The sequence below is a fragment of the Engystomops pustulosus genome, chromosome 8, assembly GCF_040894005.1.
Source record: "Engystomops pustulosus chromosome 8, aEngPut4.maternal, whole genome shotgun sequence".
NCBI lineage: Eukaryota > Metazoa > Chordata > Amphibia > Anura > Leptodactylidae > Engystomops > Engystomops pustulosus.
This window is the reverse complement of record NC_092418.1, coordinates 16,843,970-16,871,962: the sequence shown is the minus strand read 5'-3', so window position 1 is coordinate 16,871,962 and position 27,993 is coordinate 16,843,970. Positions and strand designations below refer to the sequence as shown.

General features: G+C 46.3%; 1 protein-coding gene and 1 long non-coding RNA gene across 6 annotated transcripts in view; one reads left to right on the top strand and one right to left on the bottom strand.

Annotated features, from left to right (window-relative positions):
* The window catches only part of CACNA1H (calcium voltage-gated channel subunit alpha1 H), a 308,384-nt gene extending 287,388 nt beyond the window's left edge, over positions 1-20,996 (top strand). For 2 of the 3 annotated variants that reach the window (XM_072119927.1, XM_072119928.1), the window contains exons 28-36: positions 2,034-2,167; positions 2,251-2,321; positions 11,526-11,604; positions 13,426-13,547; positions 15,796-16,119; positions 18,406-18,552; positions 19,068-19,248; positions 19,328-19,506; positions 19,591-20,996. In XM_072119927.1, coding sequence (XP_071976028.1) covers positions 2,034-2,167; positions 2,251-2,321; positions 11,526-11,604; positions 13,426-13,547; positions 15,796-16,119; positions 18,406-18,552; positions 19,068-19,248; positions 19,328-19,506; positions 19,591-20,754 — 2,401 coding nt within the window. In that variant the 3' untranslated portion in view covers positions 20,755-20,996. The remainder of the gene's footprint in view (positions 1-2,033; positions 2,168-2,250; positions 2,322-11,525; positions 11,605-13,425; positions 13,548-15,795; positions 16,120-18,405; positions 18,553-19,067; positions 19,249-19,327; positions 19,507-19,590) is intronic. The other variant, XM_072119929.1, reaches the window with a different exon arrangement.
* Positions 1-27,993, bottom strand: part of LOC140074768 (uncharacterized) — a 147,596-nt gene that overhangs the window by 100,707 nt on the left and 18,896 nt on the right. The window lies entirely within an intron of this gene.

The following is a 27,993-nucleotide window of genomic DNA, read 5'->3' as shown; positions in this document are numbered from 1 at the left end:
GGTTAGTATGTGATCCCCTGGTGGTCTAGGGCATTGGAGGGTTAGTATGTGACCCCCTGGTGGTCTAAGACATTGGAGGGTTAGTATGTGATCCTCTGGTGGTCTAGGGCATTGGAGGGTTAGTATGTGATCCCCTGGTGGTCTAGGGCATTGGAGGGTTAGTATGTGACCCCCTGGTGGTCTAGGACATTGGAGGGTTAGTATGTGATCCCCTGGTGGTCTAGGGCATTGGAGGGTTAGTATGTGATCCCCTGGTGGTCTAGGACATAGGAGGGTTAGTATGTGACCCCCTGGTGGTCTAGGGCATTGGAGGGTTAGTATGTGATCCCCTGGTGGTCTAGGGCATTGGAGGGTTAGTATGTGATCCCCTGGTGGTCTAGGGCATTGGAGGGTTAGTATGTGATCCCCTGGTGGTCTAGGGCATTGGAGGGTTAGTATGTGATCCCCTGGTGGTCTAGGGCATTGGAGGGTTAGTATGTGACCCCCTGGTGGTCTAGGGCATTGGAGGGTTAGTATGTGATCCCCTGGTGGTCTAGGGCATTGGAGGGTTAGTATGTGATCCCCTGGTGGTCTAGGGCATTGGAGGGTTAGTATGTGACCCCCTGGTGGTCTAGGGCATTGGAGGGTTAGTATGTGATCCCCTGGTGGTCTAGGGCATTGGAGGGTTAGTATGTGACCCCCTGGTGGTCTAGGGCATTGGAGGGTTAGTATGTGATCCCCTGGCGGTCTAGGGCATTGGAGGGTTAGTATGTGATCCCGTGGTGGTCTAGGGCATTGGAGGGTTAGTATGTGATCCCGTGGTGGTCTAGGGCATTGGAGGGTTAGTATGTGATCCCCTGGTGGTCTAGGGCATTGGAGGGTTAGTATGTGATCCCCTGGCGGTCTAGGGCATTGGAGGGTTAGTATGTGATCCCCTGGTGTTCTAGGGCATTGGAGGGTTAGTATGTGATCCCCTGGTGGTCTAGGGCATTGGAGGGTTAGTATGTGATCCCGTGGTGGTCTAGGGCATTGGAGGGTTAGTATGTGATCCCCTGGTGGTCTAGGGCATTGGAGGGTTAGTATGTGATCCCCTGGCGGTCTAGGGCATTGGAGGGTTAGTATGTGATCCCCTGGTGGTCTAGGGCATTGGAGGGTTAGTATGCGATCCCCTGGTGGTCTAGGGCATTGGAGGGTTAGTATGCGATCCCCTGGTCGTCTAGGGCATTGGAGGGTTAGTATGTGATCCCCTGGTCGTCTAGGGCATTGGAAGGTTAGTATGTGATCCCCTGGTGGTCTAGGGCATTGGAAGGTTAGTATGTGATCCCCTGGTGGTCTAGGACATTAGAGGGTTAGTATGTGATCCCCTGGTGGTCTAGGACATTGGAGGGTTAGTATGTGATCCCCTGGTGGTCTAGGACATTGGAGGGTTAGTATGTGATCCCCTGGTGGTCTAGGGCATTGGAGGGTTAGTATGTGATCCCCTGGTGGTCTAGGGCATTGGAGGGTTAGTATGTGATCCCCTGGTGGTCTAGGGCATTGGAGGGTTAGTATGTGACCCCCTGGTGGTCTAGGGCTTTGGAGGGTTAGTATGTGACCCCCTGGTGGTCTAGGGCATTGGAGGGTTAGTATGTGATCCCCTGGTGGTCTAGGGCATTGGAGGGTTAGTATGTGATCCCCTGGTGGTCTAGGGCATTGGAGGGTTAGTATGTGATCCCCTGGTGGTCTAGGGCATTGGAGGGTTAGTATGTGATCCCCTGGTGGTCTAGGACATTGGAGGGTTAGTATGTGACCCCCTGGTAGTCTAGGGCATTGGAGGGTTAGTATGTGATCCCCTGGTGAAGGGTCAATATTGTAACCTGGTGGTCTAGGGTAGACTGGTTGTTATCTTACTATACACTTGTCTGGGGGCAGAAGAAGGGTCAATATTTTATTTCCTGGTGGTAAGGGAAGCGCATAGCCTCACACTTGTGAATAATTCTCTTTCCCCCAACCTGCCCAGACACAGGGACTGTCACGTAACGTTCCTGACTGTACAATCTCTGGGTCTCTTACAGGTGGAACCAGCTGGACCTGGCGATCGTTCTGCTCTCCATCATGGGCATCACCCTGGAGGAGATCGAAATCAACGCTTCCCTCCCCATCAATCCTACCATCATCCGCATCATGAGGGTCCTGAGGATCGCACGAGGTGAGAGGTCCTATAATACCACCCCCATGGTGTCATAAAGATGTACCGTACCCACATGACCTCTGCTCTGCCTGTCCCTATAGTGCTCAAACTACTGAAGATGGCAACCGGGATGAGAGCCCTGCTGGATACAGTGGTGCAGGCCCTGCCACAGGTAACCACCAATAGCATCAACCACCATGGTACTAATACATAGGGGGCAGTATTATAGTAGTTATATTCCTGTACATAGGGGGCAGTATTATAGTAGTTATATTCTTGTACATAGGGGCAGTATTATAGTAGTTATATTCTTGTACATAGGGGACAGTATTATAGTAGTTATATTCTTGTACATAGGGGGCAGTATTATAGTAGTTATATTCTTGTACATAGGGGGCAGTATTATAGTAGTTATATTCTTGTACATAGGGAGCAGTATTATAGTAGTTATATTCCTGTACATAGGGGGCAGTATTATAGTAGTTATATTCTTGTACATAGGGAGCAGTATTATAGTAGTTATATTCTTGTACATAGGGGGCAGTATTATAGTAGTTATATTCCTGTACATAGGGGGCAGTATTATAGTAGTTATATTCTTGTACATGGGAGGCAGTATTATAGTAGCTATATTCCTGTACATAGGGGCAGTATTATAGTAGTTATATTCTTGTACATAGGGGGCAGTATTATAGTAGTTATATTCTTGTACATAGGAGGCAGTATTATAGTAGTTATATTCTTGTACATAGGGGGCAGTATTATAGTAGTTATATTCTTGTACATAGCGGGCAGTATTATAGTAGTTATATTCTTGTACATAGGGGGCAGTATTATAGTAGTTATATTCTTGTACATAGGTTGCAGTATTATAGTAGTTATATTCCTGTACATAGGGGGCAGTATTATAGTAGTTATATTCCTGTACATAGGTTGCAGTATTATAGTAGTTATATCCTTGTACATAGGGGGCAGTATTATAGTAGTTATATTCTTGTACATAGGAGGCAGTATTATAGTAGTTATTTTCTTGTACATAGGGGGCAGTATTATAGTAGTTATATTCTTGTACATAGGGGGCAGTATTATAGTAGTTATATTCTTGTACATAGGGGGCAGTATTATAGTAGTTATATTCTTGTACATAGGGGGCAGTATTATAGTAGTTATATTCCTGTACATAGGTTGCAGTATTATAGTAGTTATATCCTTGTACATAGGGGGCAGTATTATAGTAGTTATATTCTTGTACATAGGGGGCAGTATTATAGTAGTTATATTCTTGTACATAGGGGGCAGTATTATAGTAGTTATATTCTTGCACATAGGCGGCAGTATTATAGTAGTTATATTCTTGTACATAGGGGGCAGTATTATAGTAGTTATATTCTTGTACATAGGGGGCAGTATTATAGTAGTTATATTCCTGTACATAGGGGGCAGTATTATAGTAGTTATATTCTTGCACATAGGAGGCAGTATTATAGTAGTTATATTCCTGTACATAGGGGGCAGTATTATAGTAGTTATATTCTTGTACATAGGGGCAGTATTATAGTAGTTATATTCTTGTACATAGGGGACAGTATTATAGTAGTTATATTCTTGTATATAGGGGGCAGTATTATAGTAGTTATATTCTTGTACATAGGGGGCAGTATTATAGTAGTTATATTCTTGTACATAGGCAGTATTATAGTAGTTATTTTCTTGTACATAGGGGGCAGTATTATAGTTGTTATATTCTTGTACATAGGGGGCAGTATTATGGTAGTTATATTCTTGTACATAGGGGGCAGTATTATGGTAGTTATATTCATGTACATAGGGGGCAGTATTATAGTAGTTATATTCCTGTACATAGGGGGCAGTATTATAGTAGATATATTCTTGTACATAGGGGGCAGTATTATAGTAGTTATAGACTTGTACATAGGGGGCAGTATTATAGTAGTTATATTCCTGTACATAGGGGGCAGTATTATAGTAGTTATATTCCTGTACATAGGGGGCAGTATTATAGTAGTTATATCCTTGTACATAGGGGGCAGTATTATAGTAGTTATATTCTTGTACATAGGGGGCAGTATTATAGTAGTTATATTCTTGTACATAGGGGGCAGTATTATAGTAGTTATATTCTTGTACATAGGGGGCAGTATTATAGTAGTTATATTCCTGTACATAGGGGGCAGTATTATAGTAGTTATATTCTTGTACATAGGGGGCAGTATTATAGTATTTATATTCCTGTACATAGGGGGCAGTATTATAGTAGTTATATTCCTGTACATAGGGGGCAGTATTATAGTAGTTATATTCTTGTACATAGGCAGTATTATAGTAGTTATTTTCTTGTACATAGGGGGCAGTATTATAGTTGTTATATTCTTGTACATAGGGGGCAGTATTATGGTAGTTATATTCATGTACATAGGGGGCAGTATTATAGTAGTTATATTCCTGTACATAGGGGGCAGTATTATAGTAGATATATTCTTGTACATAGGGGGCAGTATTATAGTAGTTATAGACTTGTACATAGGGGGCAGTATTATAGTAGTTATATTCCTGTACATAGGGGGCAGTATTATAGTAGTTATATTCCTGTACATAGGGGGCAGTATTATAGTAGTTATATCCTTGTACATAGGGGGCAGTATTATAGTAGTTATATTCTTGTACATAGGGGGCAGTATTATAGTAGTTATATTCTTGTACATAGGGGGCAGTATTATAGTAGTTATATTCTTGTACATAGGGGGCAGTATTATAGTAATCTGCACAGTGTAGCAGATGATGGCTGGATGTCTCGTGGCTGTGGCGTTACAATGTGTTAGTTCTGATCGGGAGATATTACCGTGCTGTTTGTTATTGTATCCGTGTAGTCATGGTTCTCTCCGGGTTCCTCAGGATTTCCACACATACTTCCTGGTGCCGCGCTCCATCAGACCTATTTTTAGCTCGATGACTTATTCCCATTAAGTTAAGACGTCTTTGTGTAAACTCTGATCGGATTCTGTGTTCTGGGCCACATCGAGGGCAGAGAAAAGTAATAGTGACCCCCGGCCAGATTTCATCTTTATAAGGAATAAACATGGTCCTGGAGAAGAGGACGCTGGGAGAAAGACCATGTATATCATACTTAAAGGGGTATTCCAGGAATCAGCATAATTTATATACAAGTGGGCACTCAAAATATAAGCTAATGTGTAATTAGTTGTTATTTAAAATTTTGCTCCCCTTAGCAGAAAATGCTGGTGACATAGACTGTAATGAAGAATTAAAATGCTACTGGCCCTTTAATCAGTCCGTTAATTTCCTCCGCGCGGTCCGTCGCAGAAAAGAAGATGGCCGCTGGTCACATGTCCACATCACATGTCTTGCAGCTGCTTGGGCAGGGTCATGTGATCACCACTATGTTTGGCTGTAGTCGGTTGGTTGCAGTGCATCCAGTATGATCAGTGTTGTGGTGATGGCAGTTACACATCATTACTATGGTAACAGAGCAAGAAAACCTGTTACATCATCACTGTTAGCAGAGCATAAGAGGGAGGAGGAGTTACTGAGAACTAAAGGATCATGGAACTTGTAGTTTCCAGTGGCGGCCATCTTAGTGATAACTCCACCTACTTTAGAGAGGCCATAAATTTTGTATAATCATAAAATCATATTATTTTAACTCCGTTTTGTGACTAATGACATTGAGTATTGTTGTATTCATTTATTTATATCATCAAGGGTTTTTGTGTCAGACGTTCATATTCCCGGAATACCCCTTTAACCCTTTCTATCTTCCCCTTATGTTATACACAAAATTGGACCACCCCTTTAAGCCAAGCTGCAATACCAGAAACAACCCAGGGACAGAGGGGGCGCTGTGTTTCGAAGAAGATAAAGACTCCTGTGAAAAGCCATTGGAGCCATTTGTAAATCTGCTTCTAGGAAAGCTGGGTGGCAGCGGTGTGACCTTGTATGGAGAGGACAGGATTGGACAGCGTCTATTATATAGGGACATGTATGCAGGGAGACAGAGCTCATGGAAAGGGATGTGGGGCGATTCCTGAAGAATCCATGTCCCGCTCTGGTTGGATGGGATTATCCCAGGAATGACATTATTCACATTATAAATATAAAGAGCGGCGCAGTCCGTGCCTGGGAACCCGAGAGCAGAGACATTAACCCTTCACCCGCTGCAGGGCAGAGCTGCCCCCATTCCATAGAAGAAATATGAAAGTAAATAATAATATATAATACAAATAGATCTAATAATACCGCCCTACAGCGTCCGAGTTACATCATATAGCATCCACATAGAAACCATACAGTGTATCCCTATAATACCGCCATATACTGCCCTTATAATACATACAACCCCCACAGGATAATAATACCAAAGAGTGTAGAAATAATACTGCCATATATTGCCCTTATTATAATACATACAACCCCCACAGGATAATAATAGCAAACATTGTGGAAATAATAATACCGCCATACGCTTCAGTAATAACAGCCCCATATCTGGGTCAATAAGAGTGAAACTTAGAGCCCTGCCCTGCGCTAGGATAATAGCCGTGATTCACTAAGATTGTGCGCCCGATATCCTGCATGTGTCGCTTGCCCGCTCAGGTCCCCGGAGTTCACCTTCTTCTTCCTGGTGCATGTAAGTGCTGATCTTGCTACACAATTTGAAAGTTAAATCCCGCGCTCAGTCCGTATAAGGAATTGGACGATCCGACTGATTCGGACTGAGCGCGGGATTTATCTTTCAAATTGTGTCGCACGATGAAGCACTTACATGCACCAGGAAGAAGGTGGTGAACTCCGGGGACCTGAGCGACACATGCAGGATATAGCCCCATTGTGTTTGCAATGTACATTGTAGACATACAGTAGGTCAGGGCATCCCTGATGTATGACCATAAGAATCCCGGTGCCCATGTAAAGTGCTGCTATCATCCTGATGTGTCTTGGAGCCCGGGGCAGCGCGTCCTCCTGTAGTATCAGTGATTCCCGAGCAGCTGGAGCCGTGCGTTGTCCCTGCAGCAGCCTGGCACATGTACAGATCCTGACAGCCCTCCCTGGGTATTCTGTGCGCGGATGTGACTGAAATGCCACGCTGTGGGCTGATGGCGCAGAAATAATGGATGTGAGGAAAATCAGAAGAGAGATGTGCAAACTTAGGAAGCCTCCGGCGCTCCTCTCCTAGAGAGGGACCTTGGGGGTCATTTACTAAGGGCCCGATTCGCGTTTTCCCGACGTGTTACCCGAATATTTCCGATTTGCGTCAATTTTCCCTGTATTGCCCCTGGATTTTGGCGCATGCGATCGGATTGTGGCGCATCGACGCTGGCATACACATGACGGAAATCGGGGGCGTGGCCGATCGAAAACCCGACGGATTCAGAAAAACCGCCGCATTTAAAAAAAAAAAAAAGTGTCGCGGGAATCGCGCTTACCTGCAACAGGAATAGGCCGGTGAACTTCAGTGCATTCCGGCGGGCCTCGGGGAACTTCTGCGCAGCAGCGCCACCTGGTGGACGTCAAATCCACCGCAGAGAACGCGCCGCTGGATCGCGAATGGGCCGGGTAAGTAAATCTGCCCCATTATGTCTACAGTCCTCAGTGTGCGGAAGTGCACCACTGCCAACACAGAGTGCCACATAGTGCGCCCAGCCGGGTGGCGGCAGAGCCGTCTAGGCCACAACCACAGCGTGTTATATCCATGTCCCCCAGTGTCCGGGTGTCCCTGTCCTGTCCCACAAGTGTCAGCGTGTCCCTGTCCTGTCCCACAAGTGTCAGCGTGTCCCCCTCCTGTCCCAAAAGTGTCAGCGTGTCACCGGCCTTTACCCCCAAGTGTCAGCGTGTCCCTGTCCTGTCCCCCAAGTGTCAGCGTGTCCCTGTCCTGTCCCCCAAGTGTCGGCGTGTCCCTGTCCTGTCCCCCCGAGTGTCGGCGTGTCCCTGTCCTGTCCCCCCAAGTGTCGGCGTGTCCCTGTCCTGTCCCCCCAAGTGTCAGCGTGTCCCTGTCCTGTCCCCCAAGTGTCAGCGTGTCCCTGCCCTGTCCCCCCAAGTGTCAGCGTGTCCCTGTCCTGTCCACCAAGTGTCAGCGTGTCCCCGTCCTGTCCCCCAAGTGTCAGCGTGTCACCGGCCTTTACCCCCAAGTGTCAGCGTGTCCCTGTCCTGTCCCCCCAAGTGTCAGCGTGTCCCTGTCCTGTCCCCCAGTGGCAGCGTGTCCCTGTCCTGTCCCCCCAAGTGTCAGCGTGTCCCTGTCTCCCAACTGTCAGAGTGTCCCTGTCCTGTCCCCCAAGTGTCAGCGTGTCCCTGTCCTGTCCCCACAAGTGTCAGCGTGTCCCTGTCCTGTCCCCCCAAGTGTCAGCGTGTCCCTGTCCTGTCCCCCCAAGTGTCAGCGTGTCCCTGTCCTGTCCCCCCAAGTGTCAGCGTGTCCCTGTCCTGTTCCCCCCAAGTGTCAGCGTGTCCCTGCCCTGTCCCCCAAGTGTCAGCGTGTCCCTGTCCTGTCCCCCCAAGTGTCAGCGTGTCCCTGTCTCCCAACTGTCAGCGTGTCCCTGTCCTGTCCCCCAAGTGTCAGCGTGTCCCTGTCCTGTCCCCCAAGTGTCAGCGTGTCCCTGTCCTGTCCCCCAAGTGTCAGCGTGTCCCTGTCCTGTCCCCCAAGTGTCAGAGTGTCCCTGTCCTGTCCCCCAAGTGTCAGCATGTCCCTGTCCTGTCCCCCAAGTGTCAGCGTGTCCCTGTCCTGTCCCCCCAAGTGTCAGCGTGTCCCTGTCCTGTCCCCCAAGTGTCAGCATGTCCCTGTCCTGTCCCCCAGGTGTCAGCGTGTCACCGGCCTTTACCCCCAAGTGTCAACATGTCCCTGTCCTGTCCCCCAAGTGTCAGCGTGTCCCTGTCCTGTCCCCTAAGTGTCAGCGTGTCCCTGTCCTGTCCCCCCAAGTGTCAGCGTGTCCCTGTCCTGTCCCCCCAAGTGTCAGCGTGTCCTTGTCCTGTCCCCCAAGTGTCAGCGTGTCCCTGTCCTGTCCCCCAAGTGTCAGCGTGTCCTTGTCCTGTCCCCCAAGTGTCAGCGTGTCCTTGTCCTGTCCCCCCAAGTGTCAGCGTGTCCCTGTCCTGTCCCCCAAGTGTCAGCGTGTCCCTGTCCTGTCCCCCAAGTGTCAGCGTGTCCTTGTCCTGTCCCCCAAGTGTCAGCGTGTCATTGTCCTGTCCCCCAAGTGTCAGCGTGTCCTTGTCCTGTCCCCCCAGGTGTCAGCGTGTCCCTGTCCCCCAAGTGTCAGCGTGTCCCTGTCCTGTCCCCCAAGTGTCAGCGTGTCCCCGCCCTGTCCCCCAAGTGTCAGCGTGTCCCTGTCCCCCAAGTGTCAGCGTGTCCCTGTCTCCCAACTGTCAGAGTGTCCCTGTCCTGTCCCCCAAGTGTCAGCGTGTCCCTGTCCTGTCCCCACAAGTGTCAGCGTGTCCCTGTCCTGTCCCCCCAAGTGTCAGCGTGTCCCTGTCCTGTCCCCCCAAGTGTCAGCGTGTCCCTGTCCTGTCCCCCCAAGTGTCAGCGTGTCCCTGTCCTGTTCCCCCCAAGTGTCAGCGTGTCCCTGCCCTGTCCCCCAAGTGTCAGCGTGTCCCTGTCCTGTCCCCCCAAGTGTCAGCGTGTCCCTGTCTCCCAACTGTCAGCGTGTCCCTGTCCTGTCCCCCAAGTGTCAGCGTGTCCCTGTCCTGTCCCCCAAGTGTCAGCGTGTCCCTGTCCTGTCCCCCAAGTGTCAGCGTGTCCCTGTCCTGTCCCCCAAGTGTCAGAGTGTCCCTGTCCTGTCCCCCAAGTGTCAGCATGTCCCTGTCCTGTCCCCCAAGTGTCAGCGTGTCCCTGTCCTGTCCCCCCAAGTGTCAGCGTGTCCCTGTCCTGTCCCCCAAGTGTCAGCATGTCCCTGTCCTGTCCCCCAGGTGTCAGCGTGTCACCGGCCTTTACCCCCAAGTGTCAACATGTCCCTGTCCTGTCCCCCAAGTGTCAGCGTGTCCCTGTCCTGTCCCCTAAGTGTCAGCGTGTCCCTGTCCTGTCCCCCCAAGTGTCAGCGTGTCCCTGTCCTGTCCCCCCAAGTGTCAGCGTGTCCTTGTCCTGTCCCCCAAGTGTCAGCGTGTCCCTGTCCTGTCCCCCAAGTGTCAGCGTGTCCTTGTCCTGTCCCCCAAGTGTCAGCGTGTCCTTGTCCTGTCCCCCCAAGTGTCAGCGTGTCCCTGTCCTGTCCCCCAAGTGTCAGCGTGTCCCTGTCCTGTCCCCCAAGTGTCAGCGTGTCCTTGTCCTGTCCCCCAAGTGTCAGCGTGTCATTGTCCTGTCCCCCAAGTGTCAGCGTGTCCTTGTCCTGTCCCCCCAGGTGTCAGCGTGTCCCTGTCCCCCAAGTGTCAGCGTGTCCCTGTCCTGTCCCCCAAGTGTCAGCGTGTCCCCGCCCTGTCCCCCAAGTGTCAGCGTGTCCCTGTCCCCCAAGTGTCAGCCTTGTCCCTGTCCTGTCTCCCGGATACGTGCCTCACTTGTAGCTGACAAATAGTTAACATGAGATGTATCTAGTAAAGTGTTCCCATCTCAGAATCTTCTCGCCGTCCCTGAACCCTCATGAATAGTGACATTGAGGTTCGGAGCCTCGTGTTACAGTTCATAGTTCTACAGACGGTGACAACCTCTATATGTATAACCCTGTGGAGCTTTGTGTTGGTCTTGGGATTCATTAACATGCATGGACGAGGATGTCTCCACAGCTGTCATCTTTCTTTAGAGTCCTTGAGCCGACCTGCTGGTTCGCACTATACAACTAAATTAGCTGTGGTAATAGGACATCTCTCGGTGGCCTCCCTCAATGAATATCAAGTGACTTGAGGCGGACGGGCGTTTGCTTCCTCGGCAATCATCTTATTAGGCGCCGCGCGTGGAGAAGGATATATGACAGCCGTCCTTCACTCACTAGTGCTGAACTCTTCCCTTCATCACAAAAGGTTCAAACTTCAAAAGTTAATGTCAGAAAGTTGACTATTCTAGAAGTTTCCTCGTCCCCTGAGGCGTCTCTGACCTTTGTTGCCATTCAGCCTCTTGTCACCGCTTCATTGTGCAAATCCTTCCGCCTATCCGGACAAAAAGTTTTCAGAAAGTTCTACAAGAAATGAACAATATGTTCATTGGTCAAGGGGAACTTTTTGTATGGTTGAGGAACTTCCAAGTGTTTGGGAATCTCCGAGTATGACCCACTTCTGATTTTCTACGGTTACTCTAATATTTGGTGGATCCAGTAGTGGTTGTGATAGGTCGAGATGACATTTCGCAGATGCTCTCGGCCTGTACAACGTTGTGTAGGTATCTTGTGTCTTCTGCACTTCCCACCCTCACGTTGACTTGTGTCTTCCTCGGCAGGTAGGAAACCTTGGACTTCTCTTCATGCTGCTGTTCTTCATCTACGCCGCCCTGGGAGTGGAGCTGTTCGGAAAGCTCGGTGAGTAAAGACAAAATCTTTGGATACAAACTTTTGTGGCAATGCAAAAAAAAAAGTTTGGGTAAAAATAGTTGGAGCTGGCAGAGGTTCAGCCCGATCAGGAAACATTCACGATCCTTAGAAGATTAGAAGCCACATCTGCTCATTATCAGAGGATTTCATGAAAATTTGGACATGGGAGATTGGTCACAGCTGTTGACTGTTTCCGCAAGGATCATGGAATAGGCTTATCAAAAAAATTTCTTCTAAAGTGGAACCTGTCACCATGAAATCACATTTCCGGATTAAAGGTGACATTTGGAGGTGGAGGCTACTTATCCCTTCTGGTAGAGCTCTAGCCAAGAAGTCTTACAAAATGATGCGTGCGTCGAATAAAAACTCTAAAAAAAAATACTTTAACTACAATGCCATTGGTCCAAGCTCTTCTAGTGGAATACTCACGGTCTGCTGGCTAGCTTCAGTCTGCGTCCGTTTTTCCGAATCCGCCGTGTTTTTTTTACGGCCGTCACGTGCATGCAGGCGCCGATGCGCCACAATCCAATCGCGTGCGGCAAAATCCTGGGGCAATACAGGGAAAATCTGCGCAAAACTGAAAAATTCGGTTAACCCGTCGCAAAAATGCAAATCGGGCCCTTAGTAAATGACCCCCAGTGGTCCGGAATGGCCGCTGGAATGCACAGCTGCCGCGATTCAAGATCGTGAGCCCGATATCCTGCATGTGTCGCTTCCCCAATCAGGTCCCCGGAGTTCACCTTCTTCTTCCCGGTGCATGTAAGGGCTCGGAATGTCTGACGGCTCGCCACCTTATTTCTGTCACATGAAAGCCGGCGCCAATGCGGCAAAATCAGATTGCGTGCAACGCAATCCCCGAAAAAGTCGGACAACCCGTGGATGAGAACTTATTTCTGAAATGTAGATGAAACAAATGTTTCACTCATTAAGCGTTAATTGGGTAAAATGAAGAAATGTATATAGATGCCGGAGAGGCTATAAAATGCATTGAACACGATAGCGAGGGCATGTTTCCTCCAGCGCGGTGCTACCCTTCACTGTCCGTAATTATGGACGAGCTTCTGAGCTTCTCCTTCCGCAGACTCCGCTCCTGCGCGTTTATAGTCTCGGCAAATAAATGGCTCATTACCAAGCTGGCAGGATCCATGTCGGCCGCCATAATGAAAACTTAATGGGCCCCGGGATATTGTAGAGGGACGCTTTACTTTGTAGATTGGGTTTATGAAGGTCTTTACGGTTTGGGAAGGAAGGTGTGAGGCCCCCCTGATGTGAGGTCCTCCGCCCCGGCCTGGGCTGAGCAGCTCTAATGAGTACGAGGACGGAGTATCCCGTGTATTTATTACAGCACAGATTTATGGGATAGATACGTGAATCATCTGCTTGTATAATGCCAGAGGAAGCGGATACAAAATCAACCGCACATAAAGTCAGATACGTCCCGGAAAGAAGCCAATCTCCTTAACCATTTACAGACCGAGCCAGAAGATCACAGTACATGAGATACGTATCGGCTCACTCAGCCTGGATCAAACATGATTGTTGGGTTGGACAGAGACACGCATGATTATATACATAAGCTCGAAAGCAGAGTATCGCAAATAACAGGCTTAGATACACAGCACAGCAGGCAGCATCATACAGGACTTAGGCTTAGACAAGTCACATATAAGGGCTTAGATACGCAGGAGACAGTAGCACACCTCAGATGCTGAGATACACGTCAGTATATGCCGATAAACTGAGGGTTGACAAAATCATAGAAATTAGTATTTGCAGATGTTCCGTCATAAATTGTTCCTTTCTCGCCAGTGTGTAACGAGGAAAACCCCTGCGAGGGTCTCAGCAGACACGCCACATTCGAGAACTTCGGGATGGCTTTCCTCACGCTCTTCCGAGTCTCCACAGGAGACAACTGGAACGGTATCATGAAGGTAAGGAGCAGCTCGTGGACTCAGGACATTGGACCTTCTGTTGTGAAGGAGGTTATAAGATAATCCCTTCCTCTAAGCCACGTTTAGGGTACTCAGATGTCATGTAGAGGGGGGCCCTGCTATTAACCACAACAGAGAGTCATCCGGGGGTTACTTATCACATTGTCTGGGGTCTTCTACTACTTTCGGAGACCCATTTATCCCAGTTGAGATGCATTTGTCCAATTTGAGACTTATTTCTCCCAGTTGACACTTATTTGTCCCAGGTGAGACTTATAAAGAAGCCCGAATACTTTCTGTACCCATTGTATTTTTCACTCTTTGTTTCATTCAAGCCAAAAAAAAAATCTGAAATGTAGATATTTTTTCTAACTGAAATATCACATGGTCATAGGTATTCAGACCCTTTGCTGTAACACTTTGCTATCCAATACCTTCTGATCCTCTTTGAGATGGTTCTACTCCTTCATTGTAGTCCAGTTGTGTTTGAGAGATCTGGCCGAGGTCACAAAAGAATTTCTGCAGCACTCAAGGTTCCTAAGAGCACAGTGGCCTCCATAATCCTTAAATAGAAGAAGTTTGGGATGAACACAACTCTCCCACGACCTGGCCGTCCAGCCAAACTAAGCAACCGTGGGAGAAGAGCCTTTGTGAGAGGTAAAGAAGACCCCAAGATCCCTGTGTCTGAGCCCCAGAGATGCAGGAGGGAGATGGGAGTCACCTATCACTGCACCTCCAGCAGTTGGGGCTTTATGGCAGAGTCTGGAAGCTTCTCCTCAGTGTAAGACACATGAAAGCCGCATACAGTGTGCAGAACACATGAAGGATCCCGGACTATGAGGAATAAGATTCTCTGGTCTGATGAGATGAAGATTGAACTTTTTGGTGTTAATTCTACGCGGTGGAGAAAACCAGACACGGCTCATCACCTGCCAAATCCAATCCAAGCAGTGACACATGGTGGGGGGGCAGCATCAGGCTATGGGGGGACAGGACCACTGGGTGTAATGGAAGGAAAGATGAATCCGCTAAGTACAGAGATATCCTGGATGAGAACCTCCTCCAGATGCTCTGGACCTCAGACTGGGCCGAACCTTCCAACAAGACAATGACCCGAAGCACAAGCTAAAATACCACAGCAGAGACTCAGAACATTCCAGCCAGAGCCCGGACCTAAACCCAATGGAGCATCTCTGGAGAGACTGGAAAATGGCCTCCACCAACATTCACCATCCAACCTGAGGGAACTGGAGAGGATCTGCAAGGAAGAGGCAGAGGACCCCAAATCCAGGGGTGAGAATCTTATAGCATCTTCCCAAGAAGACTCCTGTCTGCACCAGCTCCAAAGCTTCTACTCAACACTGAGCAAAGGGGCTGAATACTTATCACCGGGGGCTGAATACTTATCACCGGGGGCTGAATACTTATCACCGGGGGCTGAATACTTATCACCGGGGGCTGAATACTTATCACCGGGGGCTGAATACTTATCACCGGGGGCTGAATACTTATGACCAGGGGCTGAATACTTATCACCGGGGGCCGAATACTTATCACCGGGGGCCGAATACTTATCACCGGGGGCCGAATACTTATCACCGGGGGCTGAATACTTATCACCGGGGGCTGAATACTTATCACCGGGGGCCGAATACTTATCACCGGGGGCCGAATACTTATCACTGGGGGCTGAGTACTTATCACCGGGGGCTGAATACTTATCACCGGGGGCTGAATACTTATCACCGGGGGCTGAATACTTATCACTGGGGGCTGAATACTTATCACTGGGGGCTGAATACTTATCACTGGGGGCTGAATACTTATCACCGGGGGCTGAGTACTTATCACCGGGGGCTGAATACTTATCACTGGGGGCTGAATACTTATCACCGGGGGCCAAATACTTATCACCGGGGGCTGAATACTTATCACTGGGGGCTGAATAATTTCGGTGCCCGCTGTAGGTGTCTAAGATTTGTCCCAGTTTCAAAAGTAGTAAATGAAAGCAGACAAGGTGTTGATAGATCACCCCCACTGATTCTGGGGGACTGAGGCCAAACACTAATTACCCATTCAATAATACAGTCGACTCTGGAGCCACAGCTGTAATTTCTAGGTAACCCAACAGTAATAGAAGTGTCCAAGTTCCCTACAGCTCCCCCAGAGGTGAAATGCAGTATTACACAATGTCGCTAGGTTGTGGTAGGCCTCCGTTTGAAAAAATTAAATGATCCCTCTATTCCAGGACACACTCCGTGAATGTAACAGCGATGACAAGCACTGCCTCAGCTACCTGCCCATCATCTCCCCGGTCTATTTCGTCACGTTTGTCCTCATCGCCCAGTTTGTCCTGGTGAACGTTGTGGTGGCCGTCCTCATGAAGCATCTCGAAGAAAGCAATAAAGAAGCCAAAGAAGATGCAGAGATGGACGCAGAGATCGAGCTGGAGATGTCCAGAGCCGTAACTCCTGTATGCCCAACAGGCTCCCCGAACTTAGACGGCAAAGCAATTGGTGGTGGTCCAGTGTCCATGAAGAAAGAACTACCTGTGCTGCTGAAACAAGCCAGGGTAAGGGCATCATATTCCCTGGTATTCCTGCAGGGGGCACTAGTTTGGGGCAGTTAAAGGGAAACTTTTACCATCTCCACCTCTTTTCATCCTTTAATATGTGTTTCTCTACTGATTCTTGGCGCTGTTAAATTTCAGAAACAAATAAATAGACCCTGTACTGAAATGGGCATTCCCAGCCTGGCACCCCCTACCAGACACATACACTCACCGGCCACTTTATTAGGTACACCTGTCCAACTGCTCGTTAACACTTAATTTCTAATCAGCCAATCACATGGCGGCAACTCAGTGCATTTAGGCATGTAGACATGGTCAAGACAATCTCCTGCAGTTCACACCGAGCATCAGTATGGGGAAGAAAGGGGATTTGTGGCCTTTGAACGTGGCATGGTTGTTGGTGCCAGAAGGGCTGGTCTGAGTATTTCAGAAACTGCTGATCTACTGGGATTTTCACGCACAACCATCTCTAGGGTTTACAGAGAATGGTCCGAAAAAGAAAAAACATCCAGTGAGCGGCAGTTCTGTGGGCGGAAATGCCTTGTTGATGCCAGAGGTCAGAGGAGAATGGGCAGACTGGTTCGAGCTGATAGAAAGGCAACAGTGACTCAAATCGCCACCCGTTACAACCAAGGTAGGCAGAAGAGCATCTCTGAACGCACAGTAGGTCGAACTTTGAGGCAGATGGGCTACAGCAGCAGAAGACCACACCGGGTCCCACTCCTTTCAGCTAAGAACAGGAAACTGAGGCTACAATTTGCACAAGCTTATCGAAATTGGACAGTAGAAGATTGGAAAAACGTTGCCTGGTCTGATGAGTTTCGATTTCTGCTGTGACATTCGGATGGTAGGGTCAGAATTTGGCGTCAACAACACGAAAGCATGGATCCATCCTGCCTTGTGTCAGCGGGTCAGGCTGGTGGTGGTGGTGTCATGGTGTGGGGAATATTTTCTTGGCACTCTTTGGGCCCCTTGGTACAACGCCACAGCCTACCTGAGTATTGTTGCTGCCCATGTCCATCCCTTTATGAGCACAATGTACCCTGTAACATCTGATGGCTACTTTCAGCAGGATAATGCGCCATGTCATAAAGCTGGAATCATCTCAGACTGGTTTCTTGAACATGACAATGAGGTCACTGGACTCAAATGGCCTCCACAGTCACCAGATCTCAATCCAATAGAGCATCTTTGGGATGTGGTGGAACGGGAGATTCGCATCATGGATGTGCAGCCGACAAATCTGCGGCAACTGTGTGATGCCATCATGTCAATATGGACCAAAATCTCTGAGGAGCATCCAGCACCTTGTTGTATCTATGCCACGAAGAATTGAGGCAGTTCAGAAGGCAAAAGGGGGTCCAACGCGTTACTAGCATGGTGTACCTAATAAATTGGCCGGTGAGTGTATATTTGCTACTGAAGCTATCGATAGGGATTGCTCAGGAAGGGTGGGGTCTAAAAGGAAAAATTCCAATCATGCCAGAAAAAGTGAAGTGACACCAGTTAAAGGGAATCTGCCTGTTAAACTAACCCACACTAACTAAACATATGAAAACTGCTATTAAACAGCAGTACAACTATCCCTATATTGTTATTCCCCATGCCTGAAAATTTCCACAGTCCATTTGTACAGTTGACTCACCATCTATGCAAGTGACCACATAGGAGTGTGATCATTGTCTTTCCTCTGAGCAGAGTCCAGCATATTCATTTCCTTCCTGTACAGCTGTGCCATTAGCTAATCCCCCCCTAACTCAGGAATTAGGGAGATGCTGGCTGTGTGACTCGCTGAAGAGAATTCCTGAGGGAGCTGATTTCTCATACAGTCAGCATCTCTCTCAACCCCCTCATTCACCTCTCCCTCAGAAACTCTATTCAGCGAGTCACACAGCCAATGTCTTTCTCATTTCTGGCGGAGGGGTGAATGATATAACAGAGCCAAGTTTACTGAGCTGAAGAGAAAGCCGGCTCCTTGTCAATCAGGAAGCCGGAGGTGCGGCTGAGCTAGTCGATCATGAATATGCATAGACGGTGTATCAACTTTATGAACAGACTATGGAACTTTCCAGGCATAGAGAAGAACAATATAGGGATATATGCACTGGTGAAGAGGAGTTTTCAAAGATCTGTTTGGTTGGTGTGGGTTACTTTAAGTGGCAGGTTTCCTCTAAAGGATGCAAAAAGTTGGATTGGTGGAAGTAGTAAAAACTCCTCATTATCGAAAACAATACACCTCATTTGTAGTGTCATAATCCATTCTGTTTCCTTCATTTTGCACTGAAGGGGGCACTGAGCCACGAGAATGTGACATTATTGATTCCTGAACCATCCAATTTATCGGTTCTGCGGAGAGAGAAAAGACCTGGGTCCCCTGTGCCCTGCCAGCAGGTCCTGCCGCTTCCCCTCCTGCCCTGCAACTATGGGCCCGAGGTGAATCCCTGCACTATATATACACGTGTCCTCTGTAGTAACCGCAAGCTACGTATGCTTTCTGTGGCTTCCTTGCCTCTTCTACAAGTTCTGCTTTTTAGGGTTTAATTGGGTTGAGGTCTTCCAACACTTATGTCCCACCACTGAGGATCTATGTGCCGCACGCTTTGCTCACGGTATTGTCATTGATGTCTCATGGAGCTCCATGTATCGAAGGCTTGACTGTTCTTAATCACAGCACCATGGAAGTTTTTGTAACTTTTTGATATACTTCAGTTCTTCAATGTCTGCTTTGGTTGAATTGAAACATCAACACCCAGAGGCCGAAAACTCATACTGGCCGGCAGACCAAGGACCCATATCCCTCAGACATGACCAGGATGGGTTTTCAGCAGTGATCCTGCAAATGTTGAAGGATCAAAACAAAAAGTAGATTAAAAAGTTGCAGAAAGTTTCATGACAACCTCCCAAAAATAAAACGTTCTATCCAAGCTGATGGTCCGTCTCCTCCACAGGATGGGGATGTCTACATGAGGGATGGAACAGGGTCCCAAAATCTGCTGACAGTCAGAAAGGTCTCTGTATCCAGAATGCTCTCGTTACCCAATGACAGCTACATGTTCCGTCCTGTTCTGCCAGCAAAGTCATCATATCCTCTGCGGGAAGTGGATGCCTATGAGGACAGTCCTCCAGAAGGTATGGACCTCAACCTCAGGTCAATAGTTCGGTTCCTTTAGTTTCTCCTGAATTTAATGATTCTTTTTCTTCACTGTAGGATCTCGTCTCTCAGTCCATTCCCAACCAGTTGAATCTAGCTACTCCTTGAAAACCCCCGTGGACTGTCAGCCCCTGCCGTCACCAAGCTGCCACGTGGACAACGAAGACTTGCCTAAAATTCCACCACCTCGACCCGCTTCCAGGTCTCCTAGCCTAAACAGATTGTTACGGCGGCAGGTAAGGGGTATTATTTTTAAATGTTTCGTTGGTAATCGCCATCTGGTGACTCTCGAGTTATCTGCTTGTCTTTTTGTCTCCTAGGAGGCAGTACACATGGATTCAGTAGACTATCAGAATGGTGAATCCAAGGATAGCCTTCAACTTGAACCAGTGGAAAGTGCAAAGCTAAAAACACCTTCACCCAAATTTCTTGGTCCTAACATGCTCTGCCCATCTCCCCTTTCTCTGCAGGGAACCCCTCAAACTTCTCCCCAACTCTCTCCCAACCACAGACATTCTAGCATCCATACTCGCAATCATACGTATAGCCAACACAGTATTCCTAGTCGTCCCTCGAGTGTGAGCAGTGACAACACCAACCCAGACGAGTCCACGTTAGAGTCCTCCGATCCAGCGGATGAAGAGGTCAGCCACATAAACAGCTTGGCCACCAGCTGGAGAGGACAATCCAACCATAGAAGTCACTCTGTTTCTCCATTCATCTCCCAAGTATCATCTCCTCCTTCTCCTCCACTACTTAAGAACTGCAATAGCACAGCAAGCCTGGTCGGGACCAGCAGCAGCAAAGACTTGAAGAAGTTCTACAGTGTTGATACTCAAGGATTTTTAGCAAAGCCCATGTGGGCAGAAGACCAAAGGAGGCACTCGATCGAGATCTGCCCCTCCATTGATGATGATGGAGATTCCTGCTTTGATCTGTCCATCGATGACAAGCAGGACTCTTCTATTCTCATACAGTCCGACCCAGAACACATCAATGGGGTTCGACGGAAGAAGAAGATGAGCCCGCCTTGTATTTCTATAGATCCTCCCATGGAGGACGAGACTGGCACAGCTTCACGTACCAAAGCATCGGAAAACAGCATGTTACGAAGGAGGACACCGTCGTGTGAATCCACCGCATACCGGGACTCTTTAGACCTTAGCGACAACCAAGCTGTAGAGCAGCAGTCGAAAAGCGAGAGGCGGAGCCAGGCACCTTGTCGCAATGAACATTTGGTCATCCCCGGCTACTCTTTCGACCAGCGAGAGGCAAATAACTTCTCAGAACTTTTAACTGAAGGTGGACATCCCACCTCACCATCTGTGGTCATTCTTGACTCCAGACCCGATACGGGGACATTAGAAATTAAGCAAATAGACCATTGTCATAGCAACAATACTGAAATTAAGAGTTCTTTAAAAAATCCTGCACTAGTCGACGCTTCTAACACATCAGGCGAAGTAACGGATAAACCGTTATAGCTTCTACGGATACAAGGGCTTGCGACGTTGACAAAACCACTGGATAGACGGGTCTAAGAGAAGCCCCTTTGGGAGTTTAGTTTTTTTTTCAATAAATGGTGGGGAGTGGGATAACGCTGGAGGTTTAGGCAACGGCTGATGGTTTAAATAAAAAAACAAAAAAAAAAAGATAAAAAATTTTGATTTGTTTGATTTTATAAACGGAATACGGAGACGACTTCCCATATAGCCTCAATCACATTGATTCGAGTTTTTTTTTTTAGTTTCTTGGCTTTTGGTTTTTCTTTTTGGGTTTGTTTTATATTTTTTTATGTTGGCACTTTTTTTTTTAAATTGTGCAAAGACACAGTATGCCGAGGTGCTGACAGATGAAGACTTGTACAATATCTGTATATCAGCAGTATAAATAAAACTAGAGATAATGTATTTGTGAATAGACGCCATTGTTATTTGTGCCGTGTGCAAAAATATCCAACTTCGATATCGCACATTACCAGCTTATATCACTCTAGGTGTGTATTACATGGCTCTTCCAGGTTTCACATCACCTTTAAAGGTTCAATTCTATGACCTGTGACCTACCATAGACCCCTAGGTCTCCTGTTATGGTGGGAAATCTCATCTGTGTAATGTTTGGGGCAAGGAGGTACTTTAGATTCTCTACAATACTCCAATCATGGGACCCGTCATTAGCTTTGACCACCCCCCTTACATATCCTCAGGCCGATAGAGTTTGTACTGGTTCGTGAAAACATCAGACCAAAATTTCCCAAATTATTGTTGGCATGAAGAAGGTTAATTCTGTGTGAGGCTTGACTATAGGGGGAGTGTTGTAGGAGCAGCGATCCCGCGGTAGTAATTAGTAAGATGACTTGGTGGCTGTGTTATCTCAGAACAACAGCCCGCTCCACGTCAACGTGGCTGCATCCGGTGGCTGATAAGTGACGCTCTCGTCTATGGCTTGTTCTGTGTCTGCCCTGAATACCATTATCCTGAAACTTGGGAAACTGTTGCACATGAAAAGCAATGACACTGGGTGTGGGGTCTTATAGGGTCCTTATACCCCAGATCACCTTACTACACAATAGGGTTGAGGGGTGGGGGAGCATATAGCAAAGATCAGGATGGTGTTGGTCAAGGTCATCTCCTTGCACCAGCCCTTTGCCTTTCCCAACAACTTCATTCTCGACCTTTGTCGGCAAAATTATTGAGCTCCAAAATTTCTGCTCATTGAAGTCTACAAGTGGACTGAAGCTCGCAGTCTGCCACCCATCTAGGCAAGTGATGGGCCACAAACATGTCCGAGCCATTGTTCCTGTAGCTCTTTATACAATATCATTACCCATAGAGTAGTTACTTCTTCAGCCGTGTCCCATCCATGGTTCTGCTACTGCTTGATAACCCAGCACCGCATGAACACCTAAAACAGACCCTTGACCCATATCCTGCCCCCCAGTTGATTTTGGTCACACTGGGTCTACACATTTTTTTATCAGAAATGTTAGTGGTAAGACTGGCATTAAGTACTTGGTGGTCACTGGAGATGAGCAGACCGATGGTCAGGATCAGCGTTCAGGTTCCACCGCCTGAGATGTTGCCAGATTGGTTGCCAAACAGCCAATCCGGCAAACTGATGCCCCAAGGAACTAGCCACGGCTATGATTTTTCAGAAAGGCAATCATATACATGGCTAGTTGCTAGGGGCGTCAATTTTCTAAACTAGGCCGTCGAACCCAAGGTTTGAATCCACCATTGGGTCGGTTCATCTCTAGTGGTCGGTGGTACCTTGAGTATTCATGGTAAACAATGGTTGTACTCAGAAAACTCCCACCCTTTGATGATGTTTTGTAGTAGGGTGGTCTATACAGAAGACTCTCCCACAATACAAGTCTCTTCCAGTCTCTGGTAGTAGTTGGTCTGTGTCTTCAGTATTCATGGTTGCTTCGTAGTTCATGCAGAATCTACCACTATCCTCCACCGGGTGCTCAATGGATCCTTCTACATTCTTCATGGGTGGACGTTCTATGTAGAATCTACCTTTGGTAGATGGTCCCCGGTGGACATTGGAGCCTTCAGCATTCTAGTAATGGTGGTCATTGGTCAGACTATGCCTTGTGGATGATAGATGTAGTGACCAGTTGGGTGACCTCCAAAATTAAGTCCTTACTGTTCCTCTGATCCACAGGACTAATCTCCCATCTGCCGGGTTTATATTTGGTCTGTAGTTCTAGTGTTTTCCATCCAGGGCCGGGCACCTGGCAGTTCAGCTCCATCAGTTCCTCTGACAAACACGCCATGTCCGTGCTCAGTACACATCCTCCTGACAGCTAGTCATTAGGGAGAGCTCCAACCTTTTATGGATGCTTTGCATTAGTGAAAAATTGATTCTTGCCATCTTTATTAGATCTCGCTGCTCTGCACTTATGTGTTGCCTTAGTTAAGGGCTCTGCACGCCGGGCACGCGGCATCTGCTGTTTATTCCGCTGTCCTGGCAAATCGAGGTTTAATATGTTACAAAACGGACGTCCTGTCCTAATACCCACCGGGGGCGCAGTGTCATGTAAGCTGCATTGGTGATCCCAAACTAATCTGCTATGGGGGAACTGCATCAACAGCAATGGCCTCATACAGCAACATGGAATTTCTGTGGATATTAAAACAGTCCGGGCTATCTCCAAAAATCCCATATGGATGAAATAGGTCGGGTCACAATATGAAAATTGAAGTTTCCCATAGTAATTTGTAAATTATGCAAACCCCTTTAAAGATGACTTGTGAAGACCTCCACCCACTCTCTCCAGTTCTTTGAATCCATTAAGAGGTTCAATTTCTGATTGATATGATAGGTTACAGAGCATACTGTCCCCACCCACTTATTACTTAATTTCCTGTTGCTGTGGGGATGCTTACAATCTGATTGGCTACAGAATGTACTGTCCCCACCCTCTTCAAACCTCACTTCCTGTTTCAGTAGTATCGCCTATGATCTGATTGGTTATCATGTTCTCTCTCTGTCTGCTTGACCGATTACTTCCTGGTTTGCTGGACATGACTATAATCTGATTGGCCACAGAATCTTTATCTTTGAAGCCACAGATGTGGTCATAAGGTAGGCCGAGGTCAGGGCCAACAGAATTTGTACGTAATAGTAATCCAGGCAGGGGTCAGGGCAGGTGGCAGAGAGTTAAATAGGCAGAGGGCAGAGCAGGCACAGTATAAAGCTGGGAACCTATTGCTCAGGCACCTCCCTGCGGAAAGGCCTGTGTAGTAACAGAGCAGACTACAAGGTTTCCAACTTCTGAACCTTTCATTAGTACTCAGAGGTAAGTGCACACACTGCTGGTAGGATGTCATCAGTAGTGCAGCCTCTTCTCCCTGAGGTCTCCTATAGAAAGCCGAAATGGATCCTGCGTTATCCTCAATTAACCGTAATTAGACAAATTACATAAGATCTGAGATTAAAGCATCTTCAACACAAATCCGGGGTCTTATCTACAGTTTATATCGGGATACGAGACTCTAGAGACACAGGAGGAATATTCTGCGGATCGGATGTCATCTTATTCTGCAGTTCTGTCCAAGTTCTCGGTGAGAAGTGACCTTATTAGACACAATGGTCTTCTACTCCGCAGGACGGGGCAGAGATGTGACCCCCCTGGGGCCACCGCTGAATTATGGGAAACAAGCAGCGATATTTAGGACCTTAGATCATCTCCAAAGGCTCCTGCTTCTCCTTATGGAGAGGTATTACTAGAAGCAATGGATGCTGGGGGAAATATGCAAATGAGCTACATAATAGACCATTTATACTGCAATGAGGTGATAGAGAGAAGTTTAGGGAAAATAAATTATCAGACAGGGGACCCAGAAGTTGCGATTTCAGCTGCAGCAAAAGTACTTACCTCTATGTACATAGTGTGGTAAGTCCTGGGTGGTGCCGTCCTGTTGTAATTCGCAGAATTGTGCATTGAAATTGTGTCCCAAATTCTTAAAGGGAAAAAACTTTGGTAAAAATGTTGAAGATGAATGTGTGCGGGGGGATCCCTGATGGGGGATCTCATGTCTGAGCCACTTCTGGTCCTAATGAATGATTAATAGAATAAGAGGAAATTCCAGGGGTCACTTTGGATCTCCTCACACAAAGTTAAGTGTCTACTTGGAGGTAATCACCTCGTATTAGCCTGATAGCTTCATTACATCCTTCATCACTGCGGAGCCCGCCGCGGCCCACCTACAGCACTCACATCCAATTACCGAGCCCGGCATCAACACCACAGCTTGATTACATGAAGAGAGACGGTTCTAGTCCTTGGAGTTGTACGAGTCCTATTCATTTCTAAATTCTCCTTCTGAAGACTGTAAGACGTGAGACGACGAAATGCAGAATGAGATTGTCATCAACCAGACACCAGCCCCAGACAGAACCATGGAGACCGGCACCAAGAGCTCCCTATGTACAAGAATATAACTACTATAATACTGCCCCCTATGTACAAGAATATAACTACTATAATACTGCCCCCTATGTACAATAATATAACTACTATAATACTGCCCCCTATGTACAGGAATATAACTACTATAATACTGCCCCCTATGTACAAGAATATAACTACTATAATACTGCCCCCTATGTACAAGAATATAACTACTATAATACTGCCCCCTATGTACAAGAATATAACTACTATAATACTGCCCCCTATGTACAAGAATATAACTACTATAATACTGCCCCCTATGTACAAGAATATAACTACTATAATACTGCCCCCTATGTACAAGAATATAACTACTATAATACTGCCTCCTATGTACAGGAATATAACTACTATAATACTGCCCCCTATGTACAAGAATATAACTACTATAATACTGCCCCCTATGTACAAGAATATAACTACTATAATACTGCTTCCTATGTACAAGAATATAACTACTATAATACTGCCCCCTATGTACAAGAATATAACTACTATAATACTGCCCCCTATGTACAAGAATATAACTACTATAATACTGGCCCCTATGTACAGGAATATAACTACTATAATACTGGCCCCTATGTACAAGAATATAACTACTATAATACTGCCCCCTATGTACAAGAATATAGCTACTATAATACTGCCCCCTATGTACAAGAATATAACTACTATAATACTGCCCCTATGTACAAGAATATAACTACTATAATACTGCCCCCTAAGTACAAGAATATAACTACTATAATACTGCCCCCTATGTACAGGAATATAACTACTATAATACTGCCCCCTATGTACAAGAATATAACTACTATAATACTGCCCCCTATGTACAGGAATATAACTACTATAATACTGCCCCCTATGTACAAGAATATAACTACTATAATACTGCCCCCTATGTACAGGAATATAACTACTATAATACAGCCCCTATGTACAAGAATATAACTACTATAATACTGCCCCTATGTACAAGAATAAAACTACTATAATACTGCCCCCTATGTACAGGAATATAACTACTATAATACTGCCCCCCTATGTACAAGAATATAACTACTATAATACTGCCCCCTATGTACAAGAATATAACTACTATAATACTGCTCCCTATGTACAGGAATATAACTAGTATAATACTGCACCCTATGTACAGGAATATAACTACTATAATATTCCCCTATATACAAGAATATATCTACTATAATACTGCCCCCTATGTACAGGAAAATAACTACTATAATACTGCCCCCTATGTACAGGAATATAACTACTATAATACTGCCCCCTATGTACAGGAATATAACTACTATAATACTGCTCCCTATGTATAGGAATATAACTACTATAATACTGCCCCCTATGTACAGGAATATAACTCCTATAATACTGCCCCCTATGTACAAGAATATAACTACTATAATACTGCCCCCTATGTACAGGAATATAACTACTATAATACTGCCCCTATGTACAAGAATATAACTACTATAATACTGCCCCCCATGTACTGGAATATAACTACTATAATACTGCCCCCTATGTACAAGAATATAACTACTATAATACTGCCCCCTATGTACAGGAATATAACTCCTATAATACTGCCCCCTATGTACAAGAATATAACTACTATAATACTGTCCCCTATGTACAGAAATATAACTACTATAATACTGCCCCCTATGTACAAGAATATAACTACTATAATACTACCTCCTATGTACAGGAATATAACTACTATAATACTGCCCCCCATGTACTGGAATATAACTACTATAATACTGCTCCCTATGTACAAGAATATAACTACTATAATACTGCCCCCTATGTACAGGAATATAACTCCTATAATACTTCCCCCTATGTACAAGAATATAACTACTATAATACTGCCCCCTATGTACAGGAATATAACTACTATAATACTGCCCCCTATGTACAAGAATATAACTACTATAATACTACCCCCCTATGTACAAGAATATAACTACTATAATACTGCCCCCTATGTACAAGAATATAACTACTATAATACTTCCCCCTATGTACAGGAATATAACTACTATAATACTGCCCCCTATGTACAAGAATATAACTACTATAATACTGCCCCCTATGTACAAGAATATAACTACTATAATACTGCCCCCTATGTACAAGAATATAACTACTATAATATTGCCTCTTTTGTACAGGAATATAACTACTATAATACTGCCCCCTATGTACAAGAATATAACTACTATAATACTGCCCCCTATGTACAAGAATATAACTACTATAATACTGCCCCCTATGTACAAGAATATAACTACTATAATACTGCCCCCTATGTACAAGAATATAACTACTATAATACTGCCCCCTATGTACAGGGATATAACTACTATAATACTGCCCCCTATGTACAGGAATATAACTACTATAATACTGCCCCCTATGTACAAGAATATAACTACTATAATACTGCCCCCTATGTACAAGAATATAACTACTATAATACTGCCCCCTATGTACAGGAATATAACTACTATAATACTGCCCCCTATGTACAAGAATATAACTACTATAATACTGCCCCCTATGTACAAGAATATAACTACTATAATACTGCCTCTTTTGTACAGGAATATAACTACTATAATACTGCCCCCTATGTACAAGAATATAACTACTATAATACTACCCCCCTATGTACAAGAATATAACTACTATAATACTGCCCCCTATGTACAAGAATATAACT